Raw genomic sequence first — 18,158 nt, 5'->3', positions numbered from 1 at the left:
CCAATGAAATTGTTGCATGCAAATTTAGCTGTAGAGTTAGGGTGGCGATTTGTCTAATTACTTCTGATATTACAATGGTCTAGGACTCTTGGCACAATATGAGGTCCCTGGAATAGATGATGTTTTATAAAGTCATATTCAAAATTACTAAATATAAAAATATTTGTTGTGTATATATTTGTTAATGGTGATAGAAATTCTATAAGAGAAATAAGAGCTGTCCCTTTAAGAATAGGGTGGGAGCACACTGAGTGAGCTACTGCAGGGCCTAAAGTAGGGATGGGCAAACTATGGCTCGCAGGCCGCACCCAGCCTGGCAGCCATTTTAATCCAGTCCTCAAGCCCCAAGCTGGGGAACAGAGTCAGGGGCTGCTCCACGCAGCTCCCGGAAGCAGCAGCATGTCCCCGCTCCAGCTCCTACGCAGCTCTGCTGCGCGCTGCCCCGTCCGCAGGCGCTGCCCCCGAACCCTGGCCAATAGGAGCTGCGGAGGTGGTGCCTGCAGACGGGGCAGTGCGCAGCAGAGCTGCCTGGTCACGCCTCCGTGTAGGAGCCGGAGGGGGGACATAGCGCTGCTTCCAGGAGCCACTTAAGGTAAGTACGGCCGGGAGCCTGTACCCAAACCCCCTGATACCCCTCCCGCCCTCTGAAGCCGTTGGTCCCAGCCCGGAGCACCCTCCTACACCCCAAACCCCTCGTCCCCACCCCAACCCAGAGCCTGCACCCCCCCCCCATGCCCCAACCCCCCCCCCCAGCTCTGATCCCCCTCCCACCCTCTGAATCTCTTGGTCCCAGCCCAGAGCACCCTCCTGCACCCCAAACCCCTCATTCCCAGCCCAGAGAGGCCCCCCCACACCTCACCCTCCCTGCCCCAGCCTGGAGCCCCCTCCCACTCCCTGAACTCCTCGTTTCTGGCCCCACCCCGGAGCCCGCACCCCCAGCCATAGCCCTCACCCCCTCCTGCACCCCAACCCCAATTTCGTGAGCATTCATGGCCTGCCATAAAATCTCCATACCCAGATGTGGCCCTTGGGCCAAAAAGTTTGCCCACCCCTGGCCTAGAGTGTTCAGAATATGTGCTGATGCAAGAGAAGGCTGTTTGTAGCTGGGCTCTGAGGAGATCTCTGTCTGCAAGAAACTCCTAAAGCAAAAGGTTTTGTATTCCTAGAATAAACAATGTTTACACTGAAAAGCAGAGTCTTGTGATTAAGGGTGTAACAGTGGCATAGACACACTCCTTACTGTTTCACATGTGTAATTCATAAAGTCCAAGTGGCTGAGAACTTAAAAATTGGACAGTAACAGACCACACTTATCAACCTGTTGACATTCTGAACAAAAATTGCTCTCAACCATGATTGTAGCTGTTTCCATTGCTTCACACTGACTCAGCAGAAGTTCTAGGCTTCAGTGTGAGACACAGTCAGGGGCAATCCTGGAATCTTACATCTAGGTAAGATATGTTTTATAGTTAAGTGTATTTGTTTATATACTATTTGACATATTCACAAATGAACTTATCTCTGAATTGTGTTTGAATAAAAATACATAGCATATTGGAATAAATTTTCCACATATTGCACTTTTATTTACTTTAAAACTTTATAAAAATGGACATATTGAATTCTCCAAGTACGTGTACAAACTGCTTTCAAATATATATACACACATGCACGCACACATACACGTCAATCAGTGATGGATGATAAAACCTGCCAAGCTGCAGCATTACTCCCAGAGTCAAACCACCTTAAGGAAACACCTAAATACTCACATGCTTAAAGTTACACACACGTTTAAGTACGTTGCTGAATTGGGGACTAAGCACAGGAGTAAGCACTTGCAGGATCAGGCCCTTAATTTTATGTTTGGAAAACTTCTTATTGAAAGCAGTCACCTCTTGTGTGACTTGTATTCCTTACTGCACTTTAGTGATAGTGTGTTTGTCTTCTGTTTCATTCAATCAATGAATAACCCAAAGTGCCACAACCCTATTAGTGTACATCCGAATCACAAAACATTTATTTTGCCTCCCATAATTGCAGCTGCCCCTAACTGCTCAGCGTTATTTGAGATCTATACTAACTTAAATCTCCTTTCCTGGATTTCTCAGTTTAGTGCTCCTTACTTGCACTCCTTGCATTAGTATAAAGCAGAATAAGGAGACACTGATATACTGCTCCTTAAAGATTAGGTAAAGAGGTGGGGGTGGGGAGTGTCTAAACAACATGATTGTCACCTGCCATTTTTTATCATTTGTTTTTGTGATGTCCTCTTTCTTTTACATAACATGTTGTCATGGAGCACTTACTGAAATACTAAAATAGCCGTTCTGCTTCAGTGGGGTTTCAACCAATCAGGCTTATTTGTCTCTTCTTTTTTTTCCTACCTGCCCTGTCCCTAGTGGTGAAAAAAGTGGCAGAATTTGAACTTCCCTACGTGAGTCTTCAGAGTATGAAAGAGTCAGACTGTAAGATTGGGATCAGAAAATGGTGAGCTGGAAGCTGAAGAGAAATTTGGAAGATGCATTAAAATTATAAATGTACTAGAGAAGAGAATCCTCACAACTTAAATTCTGTGTATTTGGCCTGAGAGCATAACACACAAAGCTGATTTTTTTTTTTTTAAGGAATATAATGGTTCCTAACTGCTGGTCTTTGGACCTTTCACTGTAATGTTGGAACTGACCAGTTTATATGATCCTGCAACGGTTGTCGATGGAATGTCCACTATTGCAATCAGCCAATTACTCTTGAACACTTTCAAAATCTATAGATACAGATGGTTTGTTGTTGATGGGTGTTTGTTTGTTTGTTTTGTTTTTTTGCCAAAGCCACCAATAAAGGAAACCTTTTATACTTATTTTCTTTTCTTTAGTTAATGGTGTTTGTTTATTTATTTTTTATATTCAGCATTGTATCTCCTACAAGAAAAATGGGAGGACTGGGGGTTCTCAGCTGCAAATTGCAGTGTGTATGGGGGAGGTTGTTTTTGGGGAATTGTCTTTAAAGATCTCATTGTTAAATATTAGATCACAAAAGACCTGAATTATAGCAGTGCCACTATGCTTAAGTGTCTGTCACTGAGCTATATAAAAATATTTTCAGACACTTGTAACTTGTCAATTTTAAATTTAACTGGACTGAAGCTTGGCATACATAAGCCCTTCTGTTAAATTCTCCAGTTTATAAGGGCTTACCTACATAGGGAAATTTAGTGGCAGAACTATAGCAGTATAGTTATACTGCTATAACTTCCTGTGTGGACACTCTTATTCCAGTCTGAGTGCTTTTTTGTGGTTTAGCTTATGTGTATTGGAAATAGCGTAAGCTAAACCACAAAAAGGCACTCATATTGTACAGTATAACTGTACTGCTATAGTTCTGCCACTAAACTTCCCCATGTAGGTAAGCCCTAAGTTTTATACACATGCAAGAGAAATATTAAATGGAGTTTTTTAATACTTAGATTCTAAATCATTGTTTTCCATATTATTGTGATAAAAGCAGATGAGCAATTTAATTTATTTCATACCGTAGTCTATTTGCTACAGTGCTGTAAAGAGTAATTTTTTTACATACTTCACAGATGTGTAATTTCAAAGATGTGACATATTGCTGTCTTTTATTACTTTTGAGTAGTGGGATCTTTCTGTATCTATTACTGCTTGGTTATACTCCCAAGTGCATATTTATTGCTGAATGGAAATGCTAATTGTTGTGCTTAGAAATGTAATGTTTAATATTTTTGCATTTGTCAGGTATCTGGATCCCTCTCTTGATAAAATGTTAATGGACTGTAGAGCTTCAGTGAATTTACTCTATATGCAGGTAACAAAGGAAGAAAACTCCTGATACTTCTAAAAGCTAATTCCCAAAATGCGTCTCCATTTTCATAATGTAAAAGCTATGTTTTAAATAGTGCAAGTTATCTGAATATTAAGTATGGCCAAGTACTTCCATCTTGGTTTTTTTTTTTATTATTTAAAAACAAAAGAAATAACTATGGATGAGCTTGTTCTATGAGACTTTTTCATGTACAAATAACACTATCTAGTTTGCAAATTCTGTTTAGTGTAAGTAATTATTGCATGCATACAGGGGATTTATTTAGACATTGGTCCGTTTGCTTCCCATGACAATATATGTAAGTCCTATTATGTGCTAGTGGTGTTAAGGCTGAGATCACACTAGCATACTGAACACTTCCACTACTTACCATTTTCTCAAAAAAAAAAAAAAAAAATCGTTTGAGGATTAAAATGTCTCCTGGTAGTCTCTGCCCAGAGGTTAATTTTTTTTGGAAGATTTCATAAAACTCCACTAGGCTTCTTCTGTTTTATCTGAAGGTAGAAAAAAATAAATATCCGTAATAACTTTTACACTCCTCCTTTTCTATTGAGAACTCAACGCAAAAGGCTTCAAACCTGGCACGTGCATTGTCTTAAGCAATCTCTGTTAACAAATTTCACGGTTGTAATTCACCCTCTGTGCAGCTCCACCCGTGATCGTATTGGTGGAAGCTGTAGTGTAGACAGGGTTCCAATGTCCTTACCACTATATTGTGCTGGGAGGTCCTTCAGTGTCATGATTAATTACCATTTTTGCTTGCTCATTTTATTTTTAAAATTGGTAGTTGTGCCCCATCATTCCATGTGGTGTTACATTTTCTCTGTGTACTGGAGTCATGTTCTGCACAAGCAAACGAGCAGGTTGTCAGAGTAACGATAGATACCGCTTTTCATAACCAGAGGTCAGGGGCTTGCAGGTATGTTGGGCAACGCTGAATTAGAAACCATTTTGGTGCAGGGACTAAGGGTTGAGTAGACTAAAAGTTGTGTGCAGCTGTCCAAAAATCTGAGCACGTATTTTAAAAGATGTTGGGATATCTTCCCCACCCCCACAGTAAAGGGCAGATGGAAATACCCCTGTTCCCTCCCTCCCCCATTTTTAAGTTAAAATTTACTAACTCTTCTAAATAAGGCACTGCGGGAAATTGAGAAGAATTGGGTCAGACTCACAGATGGACAGATGCAGAAACTGGAATCGCTACAAAAAGCGGCAAACAAAATGAAGGTAAAGTGCTCTTTTAAAATGATATAAACCTATTGAGAGAATATATTTCAGGATGTAGACCCTTGAGGCTGCAGCCACATATATTTAATGTGGTTTTTCTCTGAAAAGTGACTCTGTAAAAATGGCATCATAAAGTTCCATATTTATCCTCTCCTTCCCCCCCTCCCTCTGTGACTTTCAGATCCATTTTACAGATAAACTGAGATAGAGACACCAGATGACTAGAGCTGGGTGAATAATGGATTTTTTTGGTTCACTGCAATTCCAAAAAATTGAAGAAAATTTTTTGGGTTAAACATTTAATTCACTCCAAAACAGAATGTTTCAATTATGAGCATTTATTAAACACTGTTAATGTTTAATAAAAGTGAAGGAAATTTCTAAACGTTTTTCTGAAGCAAAAAAAATGAGTTTAATTTAAAAAATGTCAGAATAAAACATTTCCATTGTTTCAGATGGCGGGGAGGAGGGGGAGAGGGGTTTGACTGAAACAACTGGTGAATTTTAAACCAATTCGCAAGATGGCTTGGTATTACTGAATCTGCATTTTTAGCCAAAAAAAAAAAATTCAGATGGAAAAACTTTTCAAGGTCTAGAGGTGACTTCAAGGCCACAGTGAATTGGTAGAGCTGGGATTAGAAATCAGGTCTTGGTTCCTTGTGCCTTGCTCAGTTACTAGATAACAACTGCCTCTGTACAGAAGATCATGTAGGACACTATATTTCATCACTTTCTGATTCTGTGTTTCTGATGCAGGTTCTAGAGCTGGTTCAGGAAGTGCAGCACTATGGATATATACAGCTTGATCCCTGCACCTGTGACTATCCAGAAGTAGGCTGTTCTGCTGCTGTTCATGTAGGAAATAATGAGATTAGCTGCTGCATTAAGTTACCTAGTAACCAGACCAAAGAGGTCAGCTTCAAGATCAACAGGGTGAGGTGCTGGCAGGTCACTTTTCTAGTAAGTACCTTGTTGACATTGCAGCTCCCCAAATATTTCAGCACATTTAATTCAAAATGACTTTTGAGATCAAGGCTGTATGAGATCAAGGCTGTCAGGGAGCCGGTCAGAGCTCTCTAGTTCTCAGATACCTTGCCCCCAGCGTACGTACCTTCAGCTGCCTTCCCCTAAGTTAGAAGGTGGAGTGGGACAGCGGAACTGGCACATGAGGTAGCAGAGCCACCTTAGTCAACTTTGTTAGTGGAGATTTCACCCTTCGCAGAGGGACTCTTCCAGTACAGATCTCCATCCGCTTCAAATTCACTTTTGCCCTGTAAGCCACACAAACTGAACCTGGCTGACTGGAGAGTCCAGCCCTGATTCTGAGTTAATACCTCTTTGTGGCAGTTTCTTCTCTTTCTCTTCAGGGTGCTATTACACAGCCAAAAGACCAAGGACACGAGCAGACCCTAGAGTTCAGGTTCGAGTACAATGATTCGGACTCATGGAGATGGATCGTCTTTTACACAAAACAGGTTAGCTTCAGGGCAGTAAAGAAAAAGGCCTTTGATGAAAAGTAGGCTGCTAGCCACTGGAGCTGGAATTTACTCTTCGGTGCTTGTGTGTGGCTCCTATAACTAGACAACTGCTGTGTCTGTGCCAGTTCAGTCTAAGGACAGACTTACATGGGAGCTCAAATGCTTCTCCCCAGAGAGAGGGTTGAGATTGGCAAGAGAAATTGCCCTGCACTGGGCTGCAAGCCTGGAATGGTATGCAGAGGTGTTAGTTTTCTTTTTTTATTTACTAGTCCAGTGGATAGTCACAAATTTTAATGTGGTGGAAATGCTTAACGTCTAGACACTATCTTCCACATGGTAGATGATGCACATGAATAGTACACTCAAGTACATGTTAAATAAAAAACAGGTACATGATAGGTATAAATCTATACCAGCATATTGTAAATAATAATAATTTTTAAAAATCCCTTTTTCCTCCTTCAGTACTGTCCCACCTCACTTATCAGGTCTCTGGCTGCTGTTCAAAGAAAAAGGTGTTCAAAAAGAGAAGTAGCCAGTATACAGTTATGCACCAGAGCTGCAAAACTCAGAGCTGGATATGAAAAAACCCAGGGTTTTTTGAGGGGTGTGTGTGGAATCTGGGGGTCTTGGTACAGGCCCATCCCTAGTACTTTGCTTTTATATATATAAAAAAAAAAAAAAAAAAAAAAAAAAAAAGAAATATAGGGAATATGGTGTGTTCTTCAAATAAGCTGTCTCTCTTCTTTCCCCTCCTCTCTCCTCCCTTTTCTTCCCCCCACCCCAAACCTGCCAAAATTAATAGCAGATAAGACTTTACAAGTGAAATCAGAATGCTTAATTTTTCACGCATTATTTCTGCATTCCAGTATGACTCTGTATTGTCCACCCACTTATGTAGTAGCTCATTATTTTGCTGCTACTCAGAGTTTTACAAGAACATGAATCACCCCCATATTCACAAGCCAAGAGGCTTTCCACTTTGGTCGCTGTTATGGGAAGAGAGCAGCCAAATTGAAATTCCCTCATTGTTAATTTTCCTGCTGAATCTGTTAACTAGAGCTGTCCCTAGGCTCCAGGAAGTAGGAAAACTGCGATCCTTTCTTCAAAAGTGAGAGAGAGAAAATATAGCTGAAAAGGTGCCGGGAGGACCCCAGGGCTTGATCTAAAGCCCACTGAAGTCAATGGAAAGACTCCTATAGACTTTGATGGGCTTTGCATCCGGCCCCAATAGAACTGGTGGTGCTGCCATGCCCACTGCTTTCAGTTCACACTACCACTGTAACCATGCAGTGCGCAATGGCAGTGAGATTGACTCCAAGTAAGTGCAATATACTGTCAAATATTTACTATTTGCATTATTGCAACAACTTTTGCATGTAGACACAAGGGGATCTGAATTTAAGAGGTGCTGAGCACTTGCTGCTCCCATTTACTTCCGTTGAAGTTTTGGGTTCTCAGCACTTCAGAAACTTGAGTCTAAGGTGTGTTAGAAGTATGGTAGGTACTATACTTAATTTGGTATTGTCAATACCAATGCAATTTGCCTAAGCCAGCCTTGAATGTAGTTCAGCTGCTCTAGAGGCACAAAATAGGGGTAATGATAAGAGAATAACTTGCGGTACAGAACCCACAATAAAGACACCTACCCTAAATTTTCTAAGTGGTGGTGTCAGGGTTTAGTCACAGTGAGATTGGATTGCAACTAATTTGGTGAGCACAAATATTTTAAACACATGGTAAAATTAACCAGAATTAGGCAAGTAATAGTTCAGTAGTTACCAGGAAAAGTGGGTGGGGAAATAGGGTTGAGTAAATCTTTAACAAAAGAAACTAGAATATATTCTGTTTATCTACTTAGGCATTTCTACTGAGTAGCTGCTTAAAAAAGATAATATCAGAACAGCTGATGAAGACAACCAAAGGAGACAAAGAAATGGTGAGCAAAGCAATCTATCTGCATCTCTTGGTGCCCAAGTATATGGCAGCTGGCCAGCAACTCTCACTTGTCTATGCTAGGGAATTTTTATGGGAATGAAATTTCCATTGCTGCTATCATTAATTCAGCTGCATCAGTGGCATCTGCAGTGTAGAAAAGGCTCTTGCAGCTTCCAATATTTTTACTCTAGATTGAATTGCCAAGGAGGTGGAAATGTCGCAAAAAATATTGTGATCTGGATTTCAAAGATGACCTTTTGTCGTAATGGTGTTTAATGTTAGTCTTTCTCTATCCCCCTCTAGCTTTTATCACATATGACAAAGCACACTTATGTGTCTTCCCTCACTTGCTGTATTCAGGTCCTGTCTGAATTTTTGTTTTCTGCTAAGACATTTTGTTCACCATGTTTGCAGTGATCAGTCTAAAATTTTGAAAAATTCACACTGAGACAGAGGGCCTTTTTTTAAAAAGAGAGAAGTTTAGTAAACTTAAAGTAAAAAGGCTAATAGTCAGAAAGTTCCCTGTTGCCCTTGAATGTTTTTTTAAATTTAAACAGGAACATCTTTTATAGGTGTTAGATTTATTCATAATATTTGAAATTATTAATATGGGAAAGCACCAAACACCAATGTAACCATAAATTCTTTTTATGAAATCTAAAGGCCAAACGGTAGTTTATGCAGTCGCTATAAAGATGCCTAAAAGCCTAACTAATAAGCAATTTACTACATCCAAACAGTAACAAAACATTTATAAGCATATGATTAAGATACTTTCAAATGGGCTAAACCCAGGAGTGATTAGACCCATATTGGTTTGCTCAATGTGGTCAGGCAGGTACTGTATTAGCAATGAACCCTTTTATGAGTTTACTTTTTATACCCTTTAACAAACAAGTGCCATTACCAATTACTGACTTCTGCTAAAAAAAAATTTGAGACAGTTCACCCTTATTTCCAGTCTTAATCCGGATAAGATTTACAGCCTTCTTTCTTCCGAAGGCCTTTCCTTTCTTATCTTGTCCCCCCATTCCTTGCTTACCAGCAGAACAATGGGAAGGTATAGGCTTGTTTCTTTTAAGACAGTTTGTCTTGTTATTGGAGCTCTTTATTTTATTAGTTACTTTTGGAACCATATATCCTTCCCACACTACAACTAATACTACTTATTCTCATGGACTTCTTTTACTTGCTGATTCTGGCCTTCTTACACACACACACACACACACACACACACACACACACACACACACACTTTTTTTATATAGATATATATCTCCTTGACCAAATTAATCTTTAATTTTATACTTATCCCACAATAGGTGTTTCTATGGTGGTCTTAGCTATAGTGACTGAGTGCTAAATGTCAATACCTTTGCTGACATCCTGAAATTTGACGGTATTGTAGAACAGCTGTTATGTTCAATTCTTTTTCTTTAAGATGTGAAAGGAAGAGAATGCATGTGGGCTGCCGGATTAGTACTTGGATTATGATATCGCCATGCTCATTAAAGTGAACAGGAAGGCAACAAATGACTTCTATGTTCCGTTTTAAGCAATTAATAAACAAACATTGGGTAAATGGAGATGGAGACCAATTTGAAACTGATTTAATCTTTAAACCCCAAGTTATTTGTAGTAGAGATATGCTAACATTTTAAATGTGGCAGTGATGGCTAATTTTCAGATGCTGCTGCTGCTGCTGCTGCTGCTGCTACTACTACTACTACTACTACTACTATTTAGTAGCTATAGTGATTTTGAACCGAATTAAGGAAGTATAAATAAATGAACTAATGCCCTACTCCTGCTCCCATTGGATTCAATGGAAACTGGGCCAGGCCCAATGTGGTTTGTCTGTATACTTGTTTTCTTTGCGTTTTTACTGTGTTTTAAATTTCATTACTCTGTGTAGCAGATTGAGATGCCTGAATCCCTGAAGAGTAAAAAATCCAGCATCCAACAAAGTCAGGTCAGTGAGTGAGTGTGACATACCGAGGTACAATCCACACTGAGGCCAGGTCTACGCTACAGACTTGTATCGGTATAACTGTGTTGCTCAGCGGTGTGAAAAATCCACAGCCTTGAGTGACATAGCTATACCGACCTAACCGCCTGTGTAGACCGCTATGGCGACAGGAGAGCTTCTCCCATCAACATAGCTCCCACCTCTCGGAGAGGTGGATTAACTACGCCAACAGGAGAAGCTCTCGCGTAGGCGTAGGAGCATCTTCACTAAAGTGCTACAGCGGAACAGCTGCCGTGCTGTATGTGAAGACAAGCCCTGAGTAGTTGTCATCCCTGCCTAGGCGTGCCCATTATAGTGCCTTGCTGCTGTAGCCTCCAACCTGGACTGCTCACAAACAGCCTCCAGCATGTAGGTCACTCCCAGCTCTGGCTGTGTGTACTGCAGCCAGCCAGCCACACCTTGGCTCTTAATAGCTATAGTTATGCTGCAGGGTGACCTGAACATATCCCCAGTCCAAGATCTTCCCTCCGAAATGTATGTCTTGTACTGCCCAGCCCTCTCCTGGATAGCACAAATATATTGAGTCTCTTATTCATTTAAGGAAATAATATGCCAGTTTATCATTTTAAATAGTTACCCAAACACTTCAATTTAAACACACTGTATTAGATCAAATAAAACAAGCTTATTAACTACAAAGAGATTTTAAGTGAGTATAAGTAATAAGGTATAAAAGTCAGAAATGGTTATAAGAAAAATGAGAAACTGCTTACTGGTGCCTAATTTAACAAATGATATTAGATTCAAGCAAAGTTTGTCACCATATGCTGCAGCAGATTACTGGCCAAACTCTCATGTCAGGACCCTCCCTTGCCACCCAAGTGCAATGGCTGTTTTCCTTTGTCATCTTACGTGCAACCAGAGACACACAAGGAGAGAGAGAAGGGGTGTTTGCCCTTTATTTTTATAGTCCTGTCCCCCACTTTGAGAACTGTTTACAGCTGGGAGCAAGGTGATAGGCAGTCTGCGTGGAAGGAAACTCCATGCTCTTTCTTATAAGGGCTATAAACCAACCACTAAATGTGCTGAAATTAGGAAGTAATTTTCCTCCATGAGCAAATTATTCAATGATTGTCTGTTGTGAGAGGTTTCTTGTCCCTTTCCTCTGAGGTATCTGGTAGTGGGCACTGTTAGAGACAGGCTACTGGACTAGATGGACCACTAGTTTGCTCCAGTATTGCAATTCCTATGTAAAAATCCACATCTGTTTGCAGATAACTTGTCAATGGAAAAAGGGAACTAAATTGTCCGAATAGATCGTTCACTGTCAATCGTTCATGTAATGATTGAGAAAAGACCCTAGAATTTGAGCCAATAGCCTCGTCTGGTGCATCATTAGAAGTGAGAGTTTTTGCACTTCTTCTTTTTCTCAGTTGTGTGGAATGGTCCATTTGAGAGACATCTCTTCTGATTCTAACATACTTCTCATACAGCCTACTTTATTAGCATTGGTAACATATAGAGTGACATTTACTCCAGTACAGAGGTCCACACAAGACCCTATACAAAAGATTTAAATGAAGCTTAAGAGGTGCATATGATCTTGAGGGCTCTCTGTACTGCAGTGAATGTCACTCATAGTGAATTCTAAAAAGTAAACTGTTCACTTATGCTAGATCCAGGTGCTTGCTTGAGCTGATTTTTATCTACAATATTAGCCATTTTATCGAATCTTTACATGAGATGCTGATACTTTCTGTCTAAACTTCAAAATCCTTTCTCTAAGCTATAAGACCGCCAGTGGGGTAAGTCTTCAGTCTTTATTTCTGGTTTTAAGACACCAGACTGTAATTTGCAGTGTAAATATTCTGTAATGTTAACAACCTGAGGGAGGAGGGAGTTGATTGTTGGACAGCCCGTCTGTGGAATGCACTGTTACATTTTCAAAAATGCAGACAATAAAGATTTAATTTGATTCAATCTTATTCAGTTGAACCTCTTAACGTCTCCTACACATCTCAATGTTAAGGTTCTTGAGGCTTCCCTACCCCACCCCCCTTGTTGAAGCCTTAATATCACTTGGTAAGATGCTTGAAAAACCTTGCATAAAAATTACTCTTTCCCTAACCAGTTTTTTTAGGTTAAAGAGAGTTGCTTGGGCTGCCTCTATTTACTTTCACCACTACCATCTTGGTCAAACACCTTGCTGATCTTCCTTCTAGCCCAGGCAGGGCTTAAATTCTCAGAGTATTTCCTGGAGCCCCAGGGTTTGGGGCTTCTGACCTGTGGATTTGAAAATATTTACCAGAGCTCCGCTCCAGACAGCTCCAGCTGAATTTAACCCCTTTGCCCAGGAGGGATGGATGTTTAATGAACCACTCGCCCAGTGTTTACCCAAAATAATCTCTAGAGAACTATTTCTGGGTATTTTTTGTCTACTCATGGGAACAAGAAATCTGACCTTGGTTTTTCTTGCCGCCTCTTGGATGCTACTATTAGACCACCAAGATAGCCCATAAAGAGTCTCTGTTTTGTAGATTATCCAGTACAGCTATAAAAAAATGAATAGGAAGTTCAAGAATCATCCGCTGGATGGAAATAAAAACAATGGTTGACAGGCAGTAGATAGGCAGTCCATAAATACAGTGAGGCCATGTTATGGAATGTTCCAACATCTAGACAAGTTTAGAATGACTGAAAGTATGTCTACACTACAAACCTAAGTCGACCTATATTAGGTCAACGTACAGCTACCGCAGTAATTACTGTGGTGGTGCATGTCCACACTACCCTTCTTGGGTTGAGGGTGTGTCTCCTCACCAGGAGTGCTTCCATCAATCTAAGAGAGGCAGTGTGGGGAGCTGAAAGCCCGGTCCCTCAGCTCTGTTGGCAGCTCTCTGCCAGGAGCCTGGCAACCCCACTGGCTTATTGGCTCCCAGCAGGCTGTCCCCCCCCTCCCCTTCTCCCCATTCCCCACTGACAAGACCACCAATGTGAGGGACACAGTGTCTGTGTAGACACTGCATTGCCTAATTACACTGACATAAGCCTTACACCTCTTGTAGAGGTGGAGTAATTATTTTGGTGTAGTGGGGCACTTAAATCGGTGGGAGGAAAGCTGTAGTGGGGACACTGACATAATTAGGTCGACATAAGCTGCCTTAATGTTGACCTAACTGTGTAGTGTACGCTAGCCCTGAGTCTTTGAGGAATCTCTGAACAAGGGAACTGAGATAACTAATGTGTTACTGCTAGGTGAAGTTATAAACAGAATTTTGTACAGATGATAGAGAAAATTAAGGTTGCCACAATTTATATAACATACATTTTTATACATTGCTTTAAACAATGTATTTAATGTGTAACTCAAGATTTCAGCTGTTTGCAAGACACATAAAAGAAAAACCTATGCTCTAAATTCTCCAGATAAAGTAATCTACAAATACATGTCACATTAGTGTAGAGGCAGGCCCATGTTAAATGCAAACTTAGACACTAGAGAAATTGGGTGACATTGTAGTGGGAGAGTTTGAGGTAGTATCTACCACCTATTGGAAGAGATCTGTTCTCCCAACTAAAAGCTTAGAACAATGATGGCTCTTTGAGGACAGAAGAAGAGCAGAATGCAATGCATTCATTCACAAAGGTTGGATATAAATAATTACCTTATGTAGGCCCCAGTCCTGCAAACACTTGCCCACTGTGATGGATTCCCCAGGGTGCAACTTGGAACTGTGGTACTGCTGAGCTGTCTGTCTTACCAATCTGAGCTCCCTCTCACACTGTGATGCTGTAACAAGCTGCAAGTCCCTCCAGGTCCTGCACTCACGCAGCCATCCACAGGCAGCGACGTACCCAGCTGAGTTACACAAATGCTTCTCCCAGCCACTCATGAACTAACAATAGAGAGGCTCTAGCTAACTCTCCCCAGCCTAGGAAACTAGAGCTGTACCGTTTTGCCTTGGGCAGAAGCCTGACCAGTGTAAGCTTATTCCCCAGTCCATTCCTCCCTCATTGTGGAGAGGACTCGCATAAGCCCTTGTTCCTGAGCAGTTTTCCCTTGTACTTCAAGTAACACACTGTTTTAGGTAAAATATATAAAACAGATTTATTAACTACAGAAAGAGAGATTTTAAGTGATTATAAATTGTAGGCATTCAGATCAAAGTTGGTTACGTAAGAAATAAAAAGCAAAACCACAATCTGAGTTCTATAAACTAGACAGGATTTGAATCAAGCAGGGTCTCACCCTGATAGACAATACAAGCTGGTCACAGATCTTCCATACACAGGCTGGAAACTCCCTTCAACCTGGGATCACCTTCCCAGTTCAGTCTTTGTTCTCTGGACATACTTCCAGGTGTTAAGTTGTGGGGGGCGTGAGGCCAAATGATGATGTCACTTCCCCCTTTTATAGCTTCTTCTGGCTTGCTGGAAAGATCCTTTGCTATGATGTGAGTCAAGCAACCTCCATTGTGTACGTGCTATCTCCAAGAGGTTTCCATTTTATACAGTTCCTGGGTAATCCTTGTGATTGTATGTATTCCTCCTAATGGGCCATCATCAGTTTCTGGCTGCACCATTGTTGTACCCGAAAGACTGGTTGTGGGTGTGTCCAACTTCACAACATATTTCAGTAGCATATATATAGCAAAACTTACAATGATAGCACATACAATTTAACAGGATATTAATGTTCAACAGATTAAGACTTTTAAAAGATACCTCAGAAAGCATACTTTTACAAAACACATCATTATATCACCATGGTAAATATGGGGGTTTCAGGGTGTTGCTTTGGGGTACAGAGTGTCACACCCACATGTCTAACTTAAAGCATGTGAGTATTCCCACTGACTTCAATAAAATTGCTCACATACAAAGTTAAGCACATGCTTGTAAGTATTTGCTGGATTGGGACATTATTATTCAGGCATAACACCAATAAAAAGCAGCCCCAAATGTCCCAATTTGTCCCATCATTAGAGCATTGAAATAAACATTACTGTAAACATTAGTTTCCTGCTCCAATAAGCAATTATCTGTCTCCTAAATGCTGACCTAGAAGTGCCATCCATTGCATCAATAAAATAGGATAATGTCTGATAATCTTTTTTTTAGTTGCATTAATGTTCATACTTATCGCTGAATGTCTATTGGTTTTTTTGGTTACTGTGATTTGTGTGCTCTTACTGTATTTAACTGTGTATTTGTTTCTCTGCAGATAGCTCACTCTGGTTTTATACCAAGAAAAAGGATTTTGGTTAGACCAAATAAAGAGGATGGTGTTTTTGAGAAGATAAGAGAGGAAGATCTATGATAGATTATTTAGAACTGCCTATAAAAATATGTTGCAAAGTATCAATTATATTAAAATAGTCTTCAATTTAACAATACCTTATACATTTTTCTAATTCCTTGACAATTATAACATTCTTGATCTTGTAGTTTTAAAGATCCAGTTAACTACTCCCTGGAGTTAGAACTTGCTACAAATTTGAAGAAAAAGTGAAGACAGGGCAACATAAAAACATCTTACATTTCTTATATGTGTATTTTTATAACTGAAATTAAAAAAAATTGAAATAGAAAACAGTCTACTGAAATGTTAGAGCTTGAGAATTTTATTTTGCATTAAAATATAAAGTTTTAATTAGTTGAGTGTTGATTTAAATATTGTGACGGTGGTTGAGTGCAGCTCAGTGTCGCCATCTCTGGATTATCTGGGAGGTCCACCCATTTCCCTTGGACACATACCTTGCCATGATCATTTATGCTCTTCCTTATCAAGGGCAGTGAGCCTACTACAATGCCCCCATGCTTCTAACTGAGCTTCACTTGATGCTGATCTGGAGACTGCAACAGTTGCTGAATGCAGCTGTTAATGTACTTCCTGGCATAAGAGGAAGGGAATCAGTTATACCTATTAACCCACACAGTGGAATCTACATTGGCTGCTGATACGTCTAAGAACATATTTAAAGGTCTTAGGACTTGTCTACACAGGGAATTCATGGGGAAGTTGGTGCAAAATAGCTAGGGTGTGAATTTAAAGCACAATATCTATTTTTCACTAGCTATTCCGGGTCTCTTTCCCTGTGTAGACAAGCCTTTAAGTGTTCATATATAAAATCCTTCAAAGTGTAATCTCTAAAATGATGAGTCCATGCCCAGCGGTTATGCTGAGGCTGTTCTTGGTCCCTAATTTCAGCCAGGACCAAGCTACAGGGAGAACTTTCTCAGTCGAGGCACCCTGGGTTGTAAGAACTACTGAGAGGGAGGTTCCTTGGCAGCCTCTAGGGCACTCTGCAAACCCTGCAAATTTCACCTGGCCAATCCTTGACCAGTTTTTGATCCCCATATTTTGCACAAGCTGGTGGGGTGGATACTATGAGGACTGTCAGGAATCCTTCTGTGCCAGCTTGCAGGGTTCTGACTGAATGTGAAGTTGGGCTGGATGATTCTTCTGACCATGTGTTGTGTTTATGCGTGCTTTGTAGTATGGTGTGCAGATGCCTTATGATAGACAAAAATACAGCACACTGTGCAGTTTAAAGGTGATCTGCAAAATTTAAAGAATACCTTTCTGGAAGATGCTGAATGCCACAAAAAAGGCCCTCTCCTGCACAGGCTCTCCTGCAATTTCAGTGGTAGGACATACAGGATTGGCTCCAAATAGCAGAAGAGGCATTTCAGGATGTTAGTAACTTAAACTTACTCAGCATAGACTGGCATACAATCTTCTTAATGCAGTAAGGAAAATCCAATTGTTTTTAAATGTCTTGTTATACTTTTATACACAGAAAGCTGCCGTTTAAAAAAAAAAATGCAAATTGCTTCTCCCCTACAGGCAGCCTGCACGCTCTAGCCTTGGTTTGTATGACAGACTAGCAGAAAGCATGTTTCATTGATGTCACATTGGGCAGAAGCTAGCAATCATAGGAGGAAGGTGTCTGGACTGAATGAATTTACAAAAGGGGGGGTGCTAGAGACAAGGTTAATAAGACAAGATGTCTCTTAAAACTTTTTAGTGGATATGTGACCTGCTGGCTGGCTATATCTTGAATTACTCTATATGTGAATGAGTCTTTCATGTGAACTATGTATTCAGCTGAATAGCAGAAGGTTTAGAGAGACACACTGAAAGTGGTTGATCCATCATTTGACCTACCTCCTTCTCTCTTTAAAAGACAGGCATATCTGTGAGTGGTCTGAGAAAGGAGCTGGGACCCAAGAATGTCTAAATTCTGATCTCTGTTGTATCTGTGGCCTTGGCCAAGTCACGTAACCAATTATCCCCACTTTACTGATGGAGAAACTTAAGCAAATACTTATCTATCTCACAGAGGTATGATGGGGACTAATTCGAGAGTCTCTCAACTTAAATGACACTTTCATCTGAGTTTTTACCCACTGTCACAACGTAAGCTGATGGGCCAGTGCCCAAGTCAGTATATCAAATAAAGCTGCTGTCCGAGCAGAATTTCAATCCCTTTCTTCAAGGTTTTCTTTATTCAGCAAAACAGTTCAGTGTCAGCTGAAAACAAATCTATAATAGGCTCCATAGTTCCTTCCTGAAATCCAGAAACTGCTGCCTGACCTTTTCTAAAGCCTCTCCCCACTAAGGCTTCTATCCCTGCTCCCTGCAGGGATCTGCTTACAGTAGAGCCCTGCGCAGATACAGAATTTGTATTTGCATC

General features: G+C 40.6%; 1 protein-coding gene across 1 annotated transcript in view; it reads left to right on the top strand.

The window, feature by feature from the left end:
• The window catches only part of SNX31 (sorting nexin 31), a 52,379-nt gene extending 36,408 nt beyond the window's left edge, over nt 1-15,971 (top strand). The window contains exons 7-14 of the mRNA XM_024203298.2: nt 2,403-2,490; nt 3,759-3,828; nt 4,981-5,073; nt 5,830-6,033; nt 6,441-6,548; nt 8,413-8,490; nt 10,405-10,461; nt 15,683-15,971. Of these exons, the coding sequence (XP_024059066.1) occupies nt 2,403-2,490; nt 3,759-3,828; nt 4,981-5,073; nt 5,830-6,033; nt 6,441-6,548; nt 8,413-8,490; nt 10,405-10,461; nt 15,683-15,778 (794 nt within the window). The 3' untranslated portion in view covers nt 15,779-15,971. The remainder of the gene's footprint in view (nt 1-2,402; nt 2,491-3,758; nt 3,829-4,980; nt 5,074-5,829; nt 6,034-6,440; nt 6,549-8,412; nt 8,491-10,404; nt 10,462-15,682) is intronic.
• Nucleotides 15,972-18,158: the final 2,187 nt, after the last annotated feature.

The sequence above is a fragment of the Terrapene carolina genome, unplaced genomic scaffold, assembly GCF_002925995.2.
Source record: "Terrapene carolina triunguis isolate 2854851 unplaced genomic scaffold, T_m_triunguis-2.0 Scaffold58, whole genome shotgun sequence".
NCBI lineage: Eukaryota > Metazoa > Chordata > Testudines > Emydidae > Terrapene > Terrapene triunguis.
The sequence above is the reverse complement of the archived record's forward strand: the minus strand, read 5'-3'. Positions and strand labels throughout refer to the sequence as shown.